This window comes from Mytilus galloprovincialis, chromosome 2 (assembly GCF_965363235.1).
Source record: "Mytilus galloprovincialis chromosome 2, xbMytGall1.hap1.1, whole genome shotgun sequence".
NCBI classification, from domain to species: Eukaryota; Metazoa; Mollusca; class Bivalvia; order Mytilida; family Mytilidae; genus Mytilus; species Mytilus galloprovincialis.
Window position 1 is genome coordinate 106420211 of NC_134839.1, and position 18518 is coordinate 106438728.

General features: G+C 31.3%; 1 protein-coding gene across 2 annotated transcripts; it reads right to left on the reverse strand.

Moving 5' to 3' along the window:
* Positions 1–908: 908 nt before the first annotated feature.
* LOC143065281 (uncharacterized) lies at positions 909–13041 on the reverse strand. Of its 2 annotated transcripts, none has more exons than XM_076238758.1 (7): positions 12884–13041; positions 9017–9188; positions 7783–7919; positions 7145–7257; positions 6630–6767; positions 6127–6241; positions 909–3479 (listed from the first exon to the last, which is right to left on the reverse strand). In XM_076238758.1, the coding sequence occupies exons 2-7, from the start codon at positions 9163–9165 to the stop codon at positions 2917–2919; spliced, it is 1215 nt and encodes a 404-aa protein (XP_076094873.1). In that variant the 5' UTR covers positions 9166–9188; positions 12884–13041; the 3' UTR covers positions 909–2916. The 2 variants fall into 2 exon arrangements, with proteins under 2 accessions (XP_076094873.1, XP_076094874.1); XM_076238759.1 differs by lacking the exon at positions 12884–13041 and adding an exon at positions 12658–12771.
* Positions 13042–18518: the final 5477 nt, after the last annotated feature.

The following is an 18518-nucleotide window of genomic DNA, read 5'->3' on the forward strand; positions in this document are numbered from 1 at the left end:
CAAATCACACAAGAAAAAACGAAAGGTTAAAAAAATGACCATTTACACATTCATATTCATGTATTTATTTATGTTTCTGTTATGGTTTCAGTCGAATATTTGTCAGTATAGTCGATTTAATTTCCATTCTCTATAGGTAAAACATTGATAGTCCAAGTAATCATTTATTTAAAACGGTTTTTCAATACCATCATAATCATGGTAATTGTAATAAGTTCTCTGTAATATGTGTTCGTGCTTTTGTTTGTTCTGTATTTTTGTTAAGTATTGTTGTCATTTAAGCAATATCTTTTTTTTACATTGCCAAATAAGCGGGAGGTTTTCCTAGCCAAAAAACTAGATTAAACGCACCATTTTTCTTAAACTGTCCTGTACAAAGTCAGGAACATGGCATTTGTTATCAAATAATTCGTTTCTATTCATATATTGATGTTTGTTTTGTTTCACTTCAGTGTTTATTTTGTTGCATTGTTTTCCTCTTAAAGTTGATGTGTTTCCCTCGGGTTGAGTTTATTAACCGGATTTCTTTTCTCTCAGTCGATTTATGACTTTTGAACAGCTATTTTTTGTGTGCTAGTGATAGATCTTTAATAGCCATTATTTAAGGAGTTCAAAAGTTCCTATAATCTAAGATTGATTTAGAGCTTCATAGAGCAATTGACGTACAGAACATGTGTAATTAAACCAGAACAGTTAAATCTATAGAAGTTAGCATATGACCTGCAGTTACAGAGTATATGGTGACAATTAAGTTTCGTTAGTGATTTTATTTTTTGACGTTTCCTTGACGTAAACAAATGTTCTCTTCTTAGTCATAGAGTCATCTGATTGTAAAGGACGAAAATGATGCAATTAGGAATCATATTTACGAGTTAATTTTTCTTGAGAATCACTTCTAAAACAGCAAGTTTTTATCAAATTTTATTTATTGCATAGGTACATGTATATACATACAAAATATGTATTTTCACATAACAAGTTATTATGTTATATGGTTATAAAATATATATATGGGAACTATTGCAAATAAAAGATAAAACTACCCGGAATGTTAAATAAATCATAAATATTAAATATTGAGACTTTACATCATAATTCAGGACTAGATTAACAATTACCTGCTAGATATCGATAAAGGATTAGGAGATGTCTTTTTTGCTTCGTTCATATAGAATTGCATAGAAACAGATTTGAGGAATTAAATTTGGAAGCAGACCTTTTCATTGAATCTCCTTTTGAAAAAAATCATTCAGATTATCCATCCATGCATAACCAATGATTCAGTTTTTATGATAACTCTTCTATCTGTTAGATTAACAGTTTGTTATTATGATTACTCAGTGAGTTATTAACAGTTTGTTATTCTGACTCAGTGAGTCAGTAACTGTTTGTTATTATGATTACTCAGTGAGTTAGGTATAAAAACACGTATTTCCAAATAAAATCTAAATAGTTATTGTCTTTATTTGGTCATATTGGAGCAGAGGGGCAAACGGATGAAAGTAAACATAAAAATACTAAGAGAAACTAAAATATTTACTTTTTTTAAAATCAGAATCAGAACGTTGTGCTGATGTACCCTAACACTTTTGATAGGCCCCTGGACACACAGACGGATATTAAAAAGATAATTATTAGTAATCTTACGTAGTAAAATAGTTTTCTAACCATTTATTTCTTTAGTAGGCTTATATGAAAAAGTCATATACAAAGAACAAATACTAAAATCTGTAATTACAAAAACAATTTAGTCTGCTAAGTATTTTGTAGAAATGATACACTATAACAATTGATTATTGAAATCTTCATGATTATGGATATTCTTTTACAATACCTGAATTTATATCATTCAAAGTATATTTTTGAATATATCCATCAAGATTAATTGATGGATAAGCAATGTAAAGCATATTTAAAAGAAATGTAAGCGACTTTTTTTCTATTTACTCACCCTGATCTATTTGTCATGGTAGTAAAAATACCTCTAAGATACACCTAAGGGACTTGTTGATTAGATTGCCTTCTTCCTATTTTTTTTTAATATCTTTTCCTCCAAGTTCTGCTGATAATTATCTTTTGATATTTGATTTCATCCAAAGGATCATATATAAACACTCACTGCCTTTTTTTGAAACATTGATTGTAATAGAATCATTATGAGCAAACCATGAAATAAAAGCCACAAAAAAAAAAAAAAAATAGTAATAAAAAGAGAAGGTCAAACCATTCAATAAGAACCTCTGAGTACAGTCTTTTTGCCAATTACTAATTCTGGTATCAACCATTTTAAAACAAGTTGTTCCCCTTTGTCAATTAATAACTCATGTGAACCAGACTAACGGGGCTGTTGCAGATGCAGAGCAAGATAATTTTAAAGTGATGCATAGGCGTTTTAACCTATTTTTATTGAAGGAGAATATAGAACTATTGAAATTAAGTTTTTACTTTAACAAAGGAAATAAAAAGATTTGAAAAAAATATTATCCACAGATTAATTTGCTCTTGTTCGAAATGAACAGTTATGTCCCTTTGAACTCAAACAAATCAATCTTCCTAATAACGGAATTGGGAAATAGACGGTCGTGATATACACATGTAGATTGGAAGCAGTGCATGCAGCTAGTGTTTTGTTGCACAAACACTAATTTCCCGAGAATTAAGTTTATGTTAATGGTTTATATTCCATTATCTGTAAATGTTTTACTGTTCAATGGTCTGACATTTTTAAGAGTGATTTGCAATTCATGGAAGCTCAATGTACAAATTAAAATGAAAAAAAAAATATATTCGTGATTTCTCTTTCACATTATATATAAATATGAAAAATTTACATTAAATAAATGAAGACGAAATTATCAATGTATGACCATTGAAAGTATTATGGCAGCCGCACTGGCAAAAATATTGCACAATTCATCACATATAACTTTCTTCCATTAACATACGAGCATTCAAAGATTCCATATCACCAGATCTAAATGTTTTCTTCCCAGTTCGTGTAATAATCGTATCCACCTCTGGTTCTTCAAAATCATTGTCCTCAAATGCATAATTATCATAATTATTTCTATCATGAGGAAACTTATGTTTTGTCCGCTTTTTTCTGTCATGTAATTGTGCTCTCTCATTGTGTACTGTTATGTCGCCATAACCACTGTCCGCCATTGACGAATCTGACCTCCCACTTCCTTGATGAAAATGGCGAATACGTCCTACTTCATAATCATTTTCAGAATCTTGCACACATTCTTGTTCATAACTATCAATTTCTTCTTGCACATGAAGGTCCACTGACACATAAAGTTTATTGCTATTTGATTTTTGCCAAGAGTTCGTATACTCACGCGGTTGTGAGGTCACAACCATACCACCAGTTGCGCCATTATTTGAATCTGAATGGTAATCCGAAGTGGAAACAATAGATTCTTCTACTTCAACTTCATCGAATACCCAGTTTGGTAAAATATCTGTCAACTGACCTGAAAAGATGGATAATAAAAATTAAAGAGGTTGGTACACCATTGATACATCAATCAGACACTACAGTGAAAAAAAAAGACATTCAGAGAGGAAATCCAATCCACATCTCAGGACCTAAATTCCGTCAAACAGAAATAAAAGACTACCATATTACTACTGTCCAGTGCATGTTTTATACTTCTGCATCCATAACAATTAATCATTTTTCGATAGTACTGAGGAAAAGTACTAAACTATATTGATTACTAGTTGAGAGAGAGGTCTCTAAAACACAATGACAAATGTTGACTTATTTAAGGATTTTATATAGAAATAAACTGTTTACAAAACTTTACAAAATGTTTTCAAAACAATAAGAATTGTCTTCCACGGGAGTAGATTACCTTAGATGTATTTGGCAACAACTTCCGGAAATTTGGGTCATCAATTTCGTACTCATTTTTGCTATTTTGACCTGTCTTATTCTATTGCCACTGGTGAATCTTTCTAAGCCCGCCTGGTGTACACCATTTCAAAGCCGATACTGTATATATGATGAGTTTATTTATGTAACAACTTTATATTTGATAATGTGATCTTTTCTCTTTATACTTACTTTGAGGTATAAACTCTAACACTGTCACTGGGGATCTTTTCTCTTTATACTTACTTTGAGGTATAAACTCTAACACTGGTGATCTTTTCTCTTTATACTTACTTTGAGGTATAAACTCTAACACGGGATCTTTTCTCTTTATACTTACTTTGAGGTATAAACTCTTAACACTGGGGATCTTTTCTCTTTATACTTACTTTGAGGTATAAACTCTAACACGGGATCTTTTCTCTTTATACTTACTTTGAGGTATAAACTCTAACACTGGTGATCTTTTCTCTTTATATTTACTTTGAGGTATAAACTCTAACACTGGTGATCTTTTTTCTTTATACTTACTTTGAGGTATAAACTCTAACACTGGGGATCTTTTCTCTTTATACTTACTTTGAGGTATTAACTCTAACACTGGGGATCTTTTCTCTTTATACTTACTTTGAGGTATAAACTCTTACACTGGGGATCTTTTCTCTTTATACTTACTTTGAGGTATAAACTCTAACACTGGTGATCTTTTCTCTTTATACTTACTTTGAGGTATAAACTCTAACACCGGGGATCTTTTCTTTTTATACTTACTTTGAGGTATAAACTCTAACACGGGATCTTTTCTTTTTATACTTACTTTGAGGTATAAACTCTAACACGGGATCTTTTCTCTTTATACTTACTTTGAGGTATAAACTCTAACACTGGGGATCTTTTCTCTTTATACTTACTTTGAGGTATAAACTCTAACACTGGGGATCTTTTCTCTTTATACTTACTTTGAGGTATAAACTCTAACACTGGTGATCTTTTCTCTTTATACTTACTTTGAGGTATAAACTCTAACACTGGTGATCTTTTCTCTTTATACTTACTTTGAGGTATAAACTCTAACACGGGATCTTTTCTCTTTATACTTACTTTGAGGTATAAACTCTAACACTGGGGATCTTTTCTCTTTATACTTACTTTGAGGTATAAACTCTAACACGGGATCTTTTCTCTTTATACTTACTTTGAGGTATAAACTCTAACACTGGGGATCTTTTCTCTTTATACTTACTTTGAGGTATAAACTCTAACACGGGATCTTTTCTCTTTATACTTACTTTGAGGTATAAACTCTAACACTGGTGATCTTTTCTCTTTATACTTACTTTGAGGTATAAACTCTAACACGGGATCTTTTCTCTTTATACTTACTTTGAGGTATTAACTCTAACACTGGGGATCTTTTCTCTTTATACTTACTTTGAGGTATAAACTCTTACACTGGGGATCTTTTCTCTTTATACTTACTTTGAGGTATAAACTCTAACACTGGTGATCTTTTCTCTTTATACTTACTTTGAGGTATAAACTCTAACACCGGGGATCTTTTCTTTTTATACTTACTTTGAGGTATAAACTCTAACACGGGATCTTTTCTTTTTATACTTACTTTGAGGTATAAACTCTAACACGGGATCTTTTCTCTTTATACTTACTTTGAGGTATAAACTCTAACACTGGGGATCTTTTCTCTTTATACTTACTTTGAGGTATAAACTCTAACACTGGGGATCTTTTCTCTTTATACTTACTTTGAGGTATAAACTCTAACACTGGTGATCTTTTCTCTTTATACTTACTTTGAGGTATAAACTCTAACACTGGTGATCTTTTCTCTTTATACTTACTTTGAGGTATAAACTCTAACACTGGTGATCTTTTCTCTTTATACTTACTTTGAGGTATAAACTCTAACACTGGTGATCTTTTCTCTTTATACTTACTTTGAGGTATAAACTCTAACACTGGTGATCTTTTCTCTTTATACTTACTTTGAGGTATAAACTCTAACACCGGGGATCTTTTCTTTTTATACTTACTTTGAGGTATAAACTCTAACACTGGGGATCTTTTCTCTTTATACTTACTTTGAGGTATAAACTCTAACACTGGTGATCTTTTCTCTTTATACTTACTTTGAGGTATAAACTCTAACACTGGTGATCTTTTTTCTTTATACTTACTTTGAGGTATAAACTCTAACACTGGGGATCTTTTCTTTTTATACTTACTTTGAGGTATAAACTCTAACACTGGTGATCTTTTTTCTTTAGCTGCCTCTTCAATCGTTCTTACTTTAATTTCGCTAGCAGTTACATCATCAAAACTGAATTTGAACTGTGCCACCTTAATAAAAAGGTAAATGAGGTGTCAGTGTCAATCGTATTACATAAGGAACCACAGTAACACTTCAAACAGGACATAACAAGTAACCACTATATAAAAGTACCATAATCATTTAATATAAGTAATATGTTAAATATTTATGTATTTCACAAAGGGAGCCAAACTGGTTGTTTACAGATTAATTTAGTTAGAAGTAAAATCACAAAAATACTGAACTCAAATGAAAATCAAATCGGAAAGTCCATTATCACATGGCAAAATCAAATGACAAAACACATAAAAAACGAATGGACAAGAACTGTCATTTTCCTGAATTGGGACAGGCATTTTCAAATGTAGAAAATGGTGGATATATCTTCATAAAAGGATAATATTACAATTAGCTTACTTTATTTCCGTATGATCTGTTAGGAGAAGATCTGATTATAATATCACCATATTCACAGTCTGTGTAGGCAAACTTCGATGACATATACTTCGATATGTTTCCATAGTAATGTTTCTTCAAAATATCACCAAACGCAAACTGAAAGAGACATTATAGTTCATATTATACAGTAAAAAAACGTTTGACTTCATACAAATAGAAGAAGTTTATGATACTCTAAAGCGTAGAAAGGTATTTAGATTTCTACTGTGTACCCCATCTTTGAGCATAGTAAGTAAGGGTCATGGCACTTGACGAACTAGGAGCAGCCAGTTAAACAGACAACTATGCAAATACATCTACATTGTAAATACGTACAGTTATATTTTTCTATACAGCTACTTATTCATTAATCTGCATTCGATTCAAAATAAAATTGCATGTCACTTTAAATTTCATGGTCGAAGCTACTACATATACTAATACTAAGCTATAAACACACATACAAAATATCATAATCTTAAAAAGTATATCACCTCCAAGACCACTGGCTCTCCTCTGAACATACTTTTAGCTGCCATGTCCAAACCCAAACTGATCTTTTCCATTATCTTCTCATGAAACTGGTTTACCATCACTACCCATGGTTCTATAAATATAAAAGTAAACTCATGAAACTGGTTTATCTGAGTTTTAGTTTTTTACCCCGATTTTGTTTTTTGTCCATGGATTTATGAGTTTGAACATCGGTATACTACTGTTGCCTTTATTTACCATAACTACCCATGGTTTTATAAAAATAAAAGTAAAGGTTATGTTCCATTATCTTCTCATGAAACTGGTTTACCATAACTACCCATGGTTCTATAAAAATAAAAGTGAAGGTTATGTTCCATGGCTTATCTTCTCATGAAACTAGTTTACCATAACTAAGGGGGTAGGGGGCATTCAGTATTTTTCTCTGGATTAAGGTAACTAACTGAGAAGATTATATAAATATAAGATGTGGTGTGATTACCAATGAGACAACTCTAATATATGGTTCGAATAAGATGTCACTTAAGCTTCTTTGTCCTTCATTCGCAATGAACCCAAGCACTAAGCGCAAAGATTGTCAAGTATCATTTGTTTCTCTATAAACCTTTATCAAAGTTGAACATTGTACAATAGTTACCTTTCTTGACACAAAAGAAACAATCGAGTCGTTGTATACCACTGCCTGCCTGTATAATGGGCTGCAGTACCAAGGGACGTTTTAATAATTCTTTTCGGAATTCAATCAGCTCATCTACGCTATCCATACAGTAAATTCTGTGTAAAAGACAATGTTGAACATCTCCGATTAATGTTTTTTTTTATGAAAAAACATATTTATTTCAAGTTTGTTATCCTTAGTTGTATGCAAATTTTTTTTTTATATTTTAAAAATTTCAAAAGAAATGAATAGATGGTCATCAAGATTAACAACAACTGCCGGAAAAAAAATCATACTTGCGCCATTTTTAATTTTCGCAGTTAATAGAACAGATATTGGAAACGGGAAAGAGACAAAGAGTCAAAGAAACAACAACCCTACCTAAAAGCAGAAAATCTTTTTCTTTGAATATATTTTTGTGTAGTACATGTATGTTTGTGTGTATTTTCACCGTGTTGCTTTGGTCGTTATATGGGAGATACAGTGTTGTGCCTGGAGTTTGTTTACACCCTCGTCATTTTGTCTATGGTGGATAGTTAGCTGTCATACTAGTTCTCCTTATTTTTTGTTGTAGCTGTTTGTTACACTTGTGTCACTCGTTAATAATCGTTTTTTTTTGTGAGGAATTTATTGGTCTCATGTTGCTTTTTATTTGTTGCTGGGTAGTCCTTTGATATGTAGTTTTAGGCTTGGTATATTTTCTGGACACTATTGGTATTGATTCGTTGTTTTAGGCTTGGTAATTTTTATGGACATTATTAGTAGAATGATTCGTTGTTTTAGGCTTGGCAATTTTCATGGAAACTGTTAGTAGAGTGAGGCTATTTTAGAGATATTTTGTTACACACCAAAGGCTGACGGACAGGAGACATGAACATTTATATAAACGGAGAGAAAGGTATTATCACCAAAAACAAGTTCGCTTGGATAAGATTGTGTGCTGTTAAAAACCGGCGTTTTTTTGTCAAACTTAAGACACACATATCATAGTGCAGTATTCAAACGGGTTAAGCTGATTGTTATGAAAGTAATGTACAAAGTTTGTGGTTAATCTGAATTGAAAGATTGTTTGTTATAAATATCTCATTGTATTCTTTTTAGTTTGTTATAAATATCTCATTGTATTCTTTTTAGTTTGTTATAAATATCTCATTGTATTCTTTTTAGTTTGGTATAAATATCTCATTGTATTCTTTTTAGTTTGTTCAGTTACCTCTTTCTTGGAACAACATTAACCATCCGTGACGTTGATTCCACACAGTTTCCATCTTCTCCCGCTTTAACCAGTCCATACAATACATGTCCATGAGATAAAACATCCTCCTGAGAGGCTAAAATAAGGGCCACTGGGTCGGATTCCATCGTACTTCTTTAGATTTACATATCTGAAAACAGGACACACACACTTGTAAAGATATTGACAACTTGTATGAAAACATTTTACTTGATGCGATTAATATGTTTTTATTATTTAGCAGCTGCAGGGAACCTTGCGATAAATCAACAAGTTGTGACAATAATACTCCCAGCATATTGTTTAATTAATATAATCTAATAATTCATATATTGTCTTCACATTAGCTGCAGGTTAAATATTTAGTAAACATGGAAAACTGAAACAGGTAGGGAAAAGAGTTTGGATATTTATGCAGCCAACCTCACCCGGGGATAGTGAATAATATCCGTTTATGTTTCTTGTCATCCGATATCAACTATATTTAAATATCGTAAAATACTAGTTTGTGGTTAAAATAATGAAAATGCATTTTTTAACTAACAATAAGAAACGCAACTCAAATACTTAATATCATCTGTTCAAAAACTGTATAAGAAATTCATACAGTAATCATACATTTTTTAGTTTATCATTTCATCTCAATCATGCAACAAAGTCCCTCACTCAAAGGAAGTGACAAAATCCCTAACTCAAAGGAAGTGAATTTCATCTTCAGAATTGATTGATTGTGGATTGATTAACATCCAGTGGCAAATATTACATTCATATTCTACACTCAAATTGACTGCATTTCAACTATAGATTACACGTGCACAGTGCCAAAAAAAAATTTTGTTATTCATTAATGAGAAAAAAAATATAACCAAATCTGGATTTCCCTTTATTTGACTTTTATGTAGGTATGGAGACACGCTTACCCCTGATTTTGCACCAACAGTTGTTTACTATAAACATGTCCAGTTTATACATGCATGTAGCATTTATACCTTTATTAGATATATTTATATTGTGGTTTGTTTGAACACATTTATTTTATTAAGTATATTTCAGACATATTTATTTACATAGACTGTACCTCGTTTACATGAGTATATAATGTAGATAGCTCAAATATAGTATTCAACATCTTATATTTTAAAAGAAATCTAAAAACCGAACCTTCATTCGAAAACTGTATTCTTTATGAACAAACTTTATGATTTATATATTTTTGAAGACTATAAAATAACTCTACACAGCGTATATTTTAAACTTATATTGAAATCCTAAAGTCGGAGAGACCGTCAATAGAACTAGCTGAAAACTTGTAAAAATCATTTCAGTAGTCAATCTTCGTTCAATCCGTTCTTTTTAGCGTTGTTTAGTCTGACAATTTCTGTTAGAGTATAGATATTCGCAGTTTATAACGTCAACTGAGTCCTAATGGGTTTTGTAGGTTAAATCTACTTTATGTTCATTTTTATTAACGAGGCGTCATAGTGTTTTCTCAACAAGCCCAGTTCCTTTTATACTTAACAATACTTGATTTTTTTTTAGCTTTCAATATCTGAACTTTTTTTACATAATTAAACTAAAAGATAATCTACATATTTTACTTCAATATCATATATATATAGTTGTTCACAAATTTTCCTAATCTTTAACTCAATGGGACCGTAAAAAATGTTGACACACACACCTTTTTCGTTTGATGTATTATATATTATTAATGACGATTTAAAGTGTAATACGTTAAAGGTCACGTATTAAAGGTCAGTTTCAGGTCGAACCAATCGTGATTGTTACATGAATTTATTTATTATTGAAGAAAACAAAGTAACCAGAAAAGAATGTATGGTACAGAACTGGGACTTCCAGCATATCTTTCAACTGATTCATATTTTTACAAAAAAATATTTAAACGTTGACCGATACATTTTTATTCAATATCTGCTGTTGAAATCATTACAGCAGCAAAGTACAGATTTGGAAACAATATGAATTTGCTTATAAAAGAGGTTGCATGTATCATTTAGAGAAGCAAACATCATAAGCCGAAGAGACCAACAAAACCCATGGAAAAACAAAAAACGACGATTATACTATGAACACTAAGTATAAAGCTAAAGATGGAGTAGGTGCTCCACAAAGATAAACGTATATTCATATTCATGTTGCACCCTTTGTGTTGCTCATGGCGAGTACAAATTTCACGCCATTCTCAGTCGGTTATTTCTCAATCGTTGAAGTGAGGACGTCCCTCATTGTCAATATTATATGTGATATTAACTGTGTCGGTGGTATCATTGATTTCGAGCTTGTAGGTATAGATGACTTTATCATAGTCAGAAAATTTTGAATTATTTAATGAGGACATTGGGTGCACAATAAACACTGCACAGAAACATATCCAAATTGACACACGACCGGGAGGGTGGTAAACTCAGATAATATGTCGTTATGTTTTTCCCAAGAATAAATCATTTTCATTTTGAGTTTATATGCTTTTTATAGCAGGTTAATACTTCTCATATTTTTTTTATTAATATTTATAATTTTATATTTATTAGCCCAACTCCTCCACCAAAAAAATGTGAAATAATGCTTATTGTAACTGGTTTTATGGTTTTGTTCTGTCCTGAATAAAATGTATGTGATTTATATTCGTAAAAATAACATATGTAGGTATAATTATATACATACACAAATATGAGCGTTGAAATATTTCCGTTTAATGTGCAATGTGTTATAAAATCACACTGTTGTACGTGTTGATGCGAAAGGCCTTTAATTTTTATACAAATGTAAAATAAAATTCTTGTCAAAAAAGGTAATTGTGGGATAGAAACTCGTTTAATGAACTTTTCCTCATTTGACAGATGTGTATTCTCCTCACTCAATACATAGGTACAAATAATATCTATATAGTATATATTAGTAATCTTGTTTATTACAGCTATGTAGCATCGTTTATATGAAGAGCTGTAAAGCTAAATAATAAAGAATAAACAACCATTGCTCTCTTTTGAAGATCGGCTCTGTTTTAAAAACTAATCATCATAAAAAATTAATTATAAAAAATTCAGATACTTGAATTACATTAAGAATTTGCTAAACAACTTTAATTGCTTGTCTAGTATACGAAGTTTTAACTATAGAAAATATTAAGGGTCATCCGAGAAAATTCTTATTTGTATTCCAAAGAATAGTACGGTAATGCAACATATGAACTAGTCTATAAATCTCGCTGTATAGGATAGCTTGCAAATACATACACGTATTTACTATAGAAACTGATTGTGGATTTTGTTCATAATTTCAAAGTTAATGTAAAAATTGTCAAGAGTTCGTTTAGCAGCCAGCACGAAATTTGGAAAGGCCTAACTATAAGATAAGAGATCATATAAGATAGATATGATATTTGTAAGACACTAATATAAATAAATAATGTATCGTAAATTTTTTGGTCAGTCATAAATAATTTACACCGTTTAGTATCTGATGTTTATACATTCAAAGTAATTTAGATTATATGAAAACTTGTGTATTTAGTGTCAAATCAGATTGATAAATCGGTTGCCTGTGGCGCAACAAATATACAAAGGAAGCTTACAATAACTACATGTACTTATTTTCACCTGTTCAGTAAACTTAAAAGGTTTAACAATTATATCAGAAACGAGTCAAATAAAGTACTCTGGTTGTATGTAATGTCATTTTTTTTTTGTATTTCGACCATTTTCTGTTCTACTTTCCTTAGTATAGATGTGGGTATCGACACAAAGAACGACAACAACACATTCATATTTTATATAATAGTCGTAGTTGATTTACCTTGATCGATTTCAAAATTAATTCACTTACCTGAAAGCCTGTAATTCATACAAGTGTATATTTTTTCTGAAGTATTCCTGTCAATCGGTGTTCAATAAAGTTTTTCAATCAGCCCCGTTAAATTCCTTACCATGTTTACCGTTTGAAATATGTGTGACCTACTTTATGTGTCATACCTGTGACAGGTAAAAATTCGCCCACAACATACATCATCAAGTTATAAATAGGTTTAAAGATTTTCCGGATAGAAAATATTTTTATTAATAATTAAAATACTATGTAACACATTTTTTTTATACAACTGTTAAAGAAAATTGTTCAGGAAAGCCTTTTATACACCAATTGTCAGAGAGAAACTATGTCTCGAAGAAACATCAGTTAAACATATTAAGTCATTTATAACTTGCAGGAAGACATAGCATATGTAAAACTTTTGTTTGTGTTTTTCGTAGATATTTAAAAATATGAATTCAACCTTCCATACGTAACCTTTCTATTTCTCTAGTGTCAACCTGCATATCTTCCAGTTGATTTTACTTTCGTTTCAATTCTATTCCGTGACCGAGACGGTTTCCTTGATAAAAGGCAGATGAAGCTATTGAACCAAGGGTTCCAAATGACGAAGATAAAAGTCATTTGAGCATATGCCATCATGATTTGGTTGACCTTTATGTAATATCTATGTCAAAGATGAGCACTCGCACCGCAAAAAGAAAGGGATTAATTTAAGTTCCCAATCCACTATAAATAAATATGTTCAAACTGAACAGATGACCTCTGCTATGTGCACTTGCCGCAGTCTTCTATAAGAGGACACATATCCCAATGATCCACCTCATACGCGTTCCATATAGTCTGACGATTGTAAAGGACAGAAAAGGTACTCCTCTTGTGTTTAAAAAAACATACCTAAATTTGCCAGAAAACATGTACCATGCGAAAAGGACAAAACGTTACTTATCAACCGTATTTATAAGCCAGTCTGTTCCTAAAATGTAAGACAAGAATACCACAATATTATGTTGAAAAAACAGCAAATGTTCTGGAAATAATATCTTTCTTTTGCTAATGTTTGACAGCTTAGCATATGAAGGTCTCCAATAATATAGGATTTCTAAGCCTTTGACTACACAGATGTGTCAGGAACTGTCAAATGTGCTTTTTTTTATAGTTTCAATAAGGATACAAGTATATCTTTAAAAGAGGATCAGTCAGTTTATATATTAAGCAAACATATGTTTTTGTCTATGTTAGTGTGAAACACTTGATGGGAAATACAAAAGTCATATATAAAAGTAGGGATAACAAAAAAAAAACATATTTACATTTAAGATTGAATAGAAAAACACAAAAAAAAAACCCAAGAAATTTATCATAGAAATCCATAAAAGTTGTAAGATGTGTTTGTATGTTATTTAGAATGTTATACGTTGAAGCCTTGTCAAAACAAAATATGGATGGGAAGTAAATAAAAAATGCAGATGTATAACTCTTTTTATATAGTTCCTTCAACTTCCTCTAGATTTGAAGGATTTGTGTTCGTGGATAAGGTATAATAACACTTTTGCTGACAAGTACGTACATGCTAAATCTTTCTAGTAGTAACGTTGGGGGGCTGTAATATGTTTGTTTGTATCTATATCGATTAACCTATTATCAAGCTGTTTAGTTTTCAAAATTCTTTACTCTATAGATTTGTATGAGTCAGAGTAAAAGTCAATAAACTTGCGTTATAAAATAACTGCACCTTATCAAATGCATGTACATGAGATGTCATTTTGTAATCTTCTTTTTATTTACGCTTCACAAGATATATGTATGGTAAAGACATACTTCATGAATCTTATTCAAACTATAAAATAACTTCATTTTAAATATGAACACATTTTTAAAGAGAGGAAAATGTTAATCGATTGTACGTAAAGACAGTGCATTCAAAGCCAATCTCAAATTAGCAAAATTATGTAATGTCACTGAACCATTCAGTACAGGTAACTATTATCTTATATGGTTCTGAGGTGTGTGCATGTTTTATATTTAGAAATGGCATTGTCATAGGTTGACTTTTAATAAAACAAAGTGTATGAAATTTAAATCATGTAATAAGTTTTACTGTTCATTCGAAAGCAACGCATAAAATGTGTTTTTCCGGAATTAGGTTTATTAATATTATGAAAGCAACGGCTACAGGTAGACTAAAAACGTATAGATAACGGCTTGCAACCGTCTAAGTAAATATCTAGTACAATGAAACCTTGGTGTTGATCCACTGTAACGTTTCATGAAACATAAATAATAGTGAAAAATCAACAAAGCGCAAAAAAGTAAATCCGTTAGCGCACTATCTTTAGATTAAAAATGTTAAGTTCATGTTATTTTCGTCACGAGAGAGCTCTAACGCTCTTTTAGTTAAATTGAAGATACCTTGCATACTTTTCAAAGTTGTACTTAGATACGTAGTTTATCATATTATGGTTATTTTTGCTTTATTGTTATGTATATGCCATAATGACAGAGTCATGTTGTAGTTGAGTCTGCATCATACACTGAATTGTAACAATCTCATGTATGAATGTCAGTTAAGAACCTGTCCCTGGTGATTCTTGCATCTTGATTACTAGCTGGTTTACTTGTTTATTTGAAATCAGCTGCATGTTAAAAAAGTGCTTTGTAATGTATTGTATCATTATTAATTAAATGTCCGTGTTTGCACCCACTTTGGTGTCTCCTGCATCTGGCTTACTTTTATTTTGGTCATTTGCAGTACGAGAACACTTTATTCCATTTAAAGCTGTTTCGGTTTTAGGTAACTGCATCATTTAAAGCTGTTTCGGTTTTAGGTAACTGCATCATTTGTGCTTTTGTTTTTGGTAACTGCGTTATTTGTGCTTTTTGTGAAAGACCGCTTAGCATTCCATGATCTTGATCACCTTATCAATTTGAATAGGACAATGAGTCCAATATCATATAGCAATTTTCTTTTAAATTTAAATTTTCGCATCGTATATTGCGATACTTATTATACATGGACAAATCAACGAATTTAATGGTATATGTTATATAAAATCAACTCGTGGTTTATTTCAGATTTTGTAATTTGTTTATTACAGTACTTTTCTATTTGTTTATTTGCTCTATTGAAAATGCATGTTGTAACACGATTAAGCTTATTCTCACAACACAAATATTTGTTATCTGCTGTCATAGGGTCAATAAATTGCGACGTAAGAAGATAAAACATAAAGTAATATCCATTTTAAGAGAATATTTTATATTTATAAATGAAGTTTGTATATCTTCTCTATACTACTTCGATATTAGATTAGGTTTTGAATATATACAAGCAATACATTATCTTTTTCAATTTCACATTAAAAAAAACCCCCAAACTTCACATCTTAAAATTGCAATGAATAATTATTGTTAGAAAGACAATAAACAATAAGAAGCAATGTTTACTCAACAAAAAAACTGTGTGTGTCAGTCGGTGTGCGTGTTTCCTACAAAGGAATCAGCGATAATGTTTTTTGCAATGAAAAATTAATTTTGAAAATAAAATCGTCAGAATTTTATCATTTCTGTCATGGATTTTATGCCTGTATTTAGCTTGTATAAGTAATCTGGCAACAGCCTTGTGAACCATCAACATTGTTGACCTCAAGGATAATATAGGATGCAGAGAAATTTTATTATAAATCAGTAACAGTTACTTGAAAATACATCCTCATTTGATTGCATAAGATAGGATCAGGATAGGAATTATGTGCTGTGAACAATCCAGATGACAGCTACTATAAAAAAAAAAACTAGAGGCTCCAAGGAGCCTGTGTCGTCCACATGCTATTTTTATTTACAATTGATGCATGAAATAATGCAACCGTTATACTTTTACTTTAGTTTCAGATATAAGTCAAAAACTGCATTGCAGCCTGTGTTCTATTTCTAGCCATGTGAGTCATGTTGGTTGGCATGCAGGGTCATCGGACACATTTTAAAACTAGATCATAGCCTGGTAGTAGCCAACTTTGGTTGAATTTGTCTCAGTTGTTTCAAGAGAAGACTTTTGTAATAAGTTACAAAAATTTACGAAAAATGATTAAATTTGACTTTAAAGGGCAATAACTCCTTATAGGGTCAATTTACAATTTTGGTCATGTTGACTTATTTTCAGATCTTACCTTGGTGAACATTATTGCCGTTTACAGTTTATCTCTATCTATAATATTTTCAAGACAATAACAAAAAACTTCAAAATTTCCTTTAAATTACTAATGCAGGGGCAGAAACCCCAAAACGGCTTGTCTGACCCGTCTGTAACTTGATGAAAGTGTTTACCCAATGTCAAAATTGCTCTAAATGCTAAATAGATTCAGTGATATGAGCCAAAAACTGCATTTTATCCCACTGTTCTATTTTTAGCCATGTCGGGAATGTTGGTTGGCAGGCGGGGTCATCGGACACATTAAACCTATATACACTAATAATGAGCTCGACTAAGTTCAGGTAAATTTGTATCAGTAGTTTCAGAGGAGAATATTTTTGTCAGATTACAAAATTGTTAAAAATTAACAATAAAGGAAAACCAAATAATAACCAAAAGCTGCAAAATTTCCTGGTTGTCCTATTTGTCTGAAAATTCCAGGGCAGATAGATCTTGACCTGATTAACAATTTTACTCAGTCAGATTTTCTCTAAATGCTTTGGTTTCAGAGATATAATACATTTTATCCCTATCTTCTATTTTTAGTAATGGCGGCCATCTTGGTTGGTTGACCGGATCATTGGACTCATTTTATAAATCAGATACCCCAATAATGATTGTGACCAAGTTTGGTTATATTTGGCCCAGTAGTTTCAGAGAGCAGATTTTTTGTAAAAGTTAACGGACGACGGACAATAGACGACGGATGACGACGACGGACACCAAGTGAAAAGAAAAGCTCTAGGCCTAATTGGACCATGTGAGCTAAAACAGAAGATGTGGTATAATTGCCAATGAGACAACTACCTACCGACCAGAGACTAGAAGATTACTATAATAGATAACCGGAGGAACAAAACCCCTACCGCATAGTCAGCTATAAAAATACCTAAAAAAGAATAATGTAAAACAATTCAAACGAGAAAACTAATGGTTGCAGATATCACTTTGCAATCTTTCGCCCCTCTTTGGCAGTAACAGGCAATGTACTATGTAATGGGATATTTACTGAATGCTGGTATAGATTTAAAAAAAAAATGGTTTTGATTAATGAAGGAATTCGCAACATGAAAAAAAACTTTATGATATTTAGTTTGAATATCGGAAATAGAACAATCTACAACTTTAGATAAATTCTACACAAAAATCGACTTTAAAGAGAGGTGAAAAATACCAAAGGAACTTCAAACTCATAAATAAATAAAAAATAATCTGACAACGACTTTGCTAAAAAAGAAAAATTCCAAGACAAACACCAATACAAAAACCACTGCATAGAAAATAAAATACAGATCAACACGAACCTTACTAAAACCTGGGGACGATCTCAGGTGCTCTAGAAGGGTAAGCTTGTCCTGCTGTAGGTTAAATAACTCACATATTCAAGATGTATTTAACATAATAAAATGGTACTCAATGTATATTCTGTTTCAACATAATAAATGGTACTCAATGTATATTCTG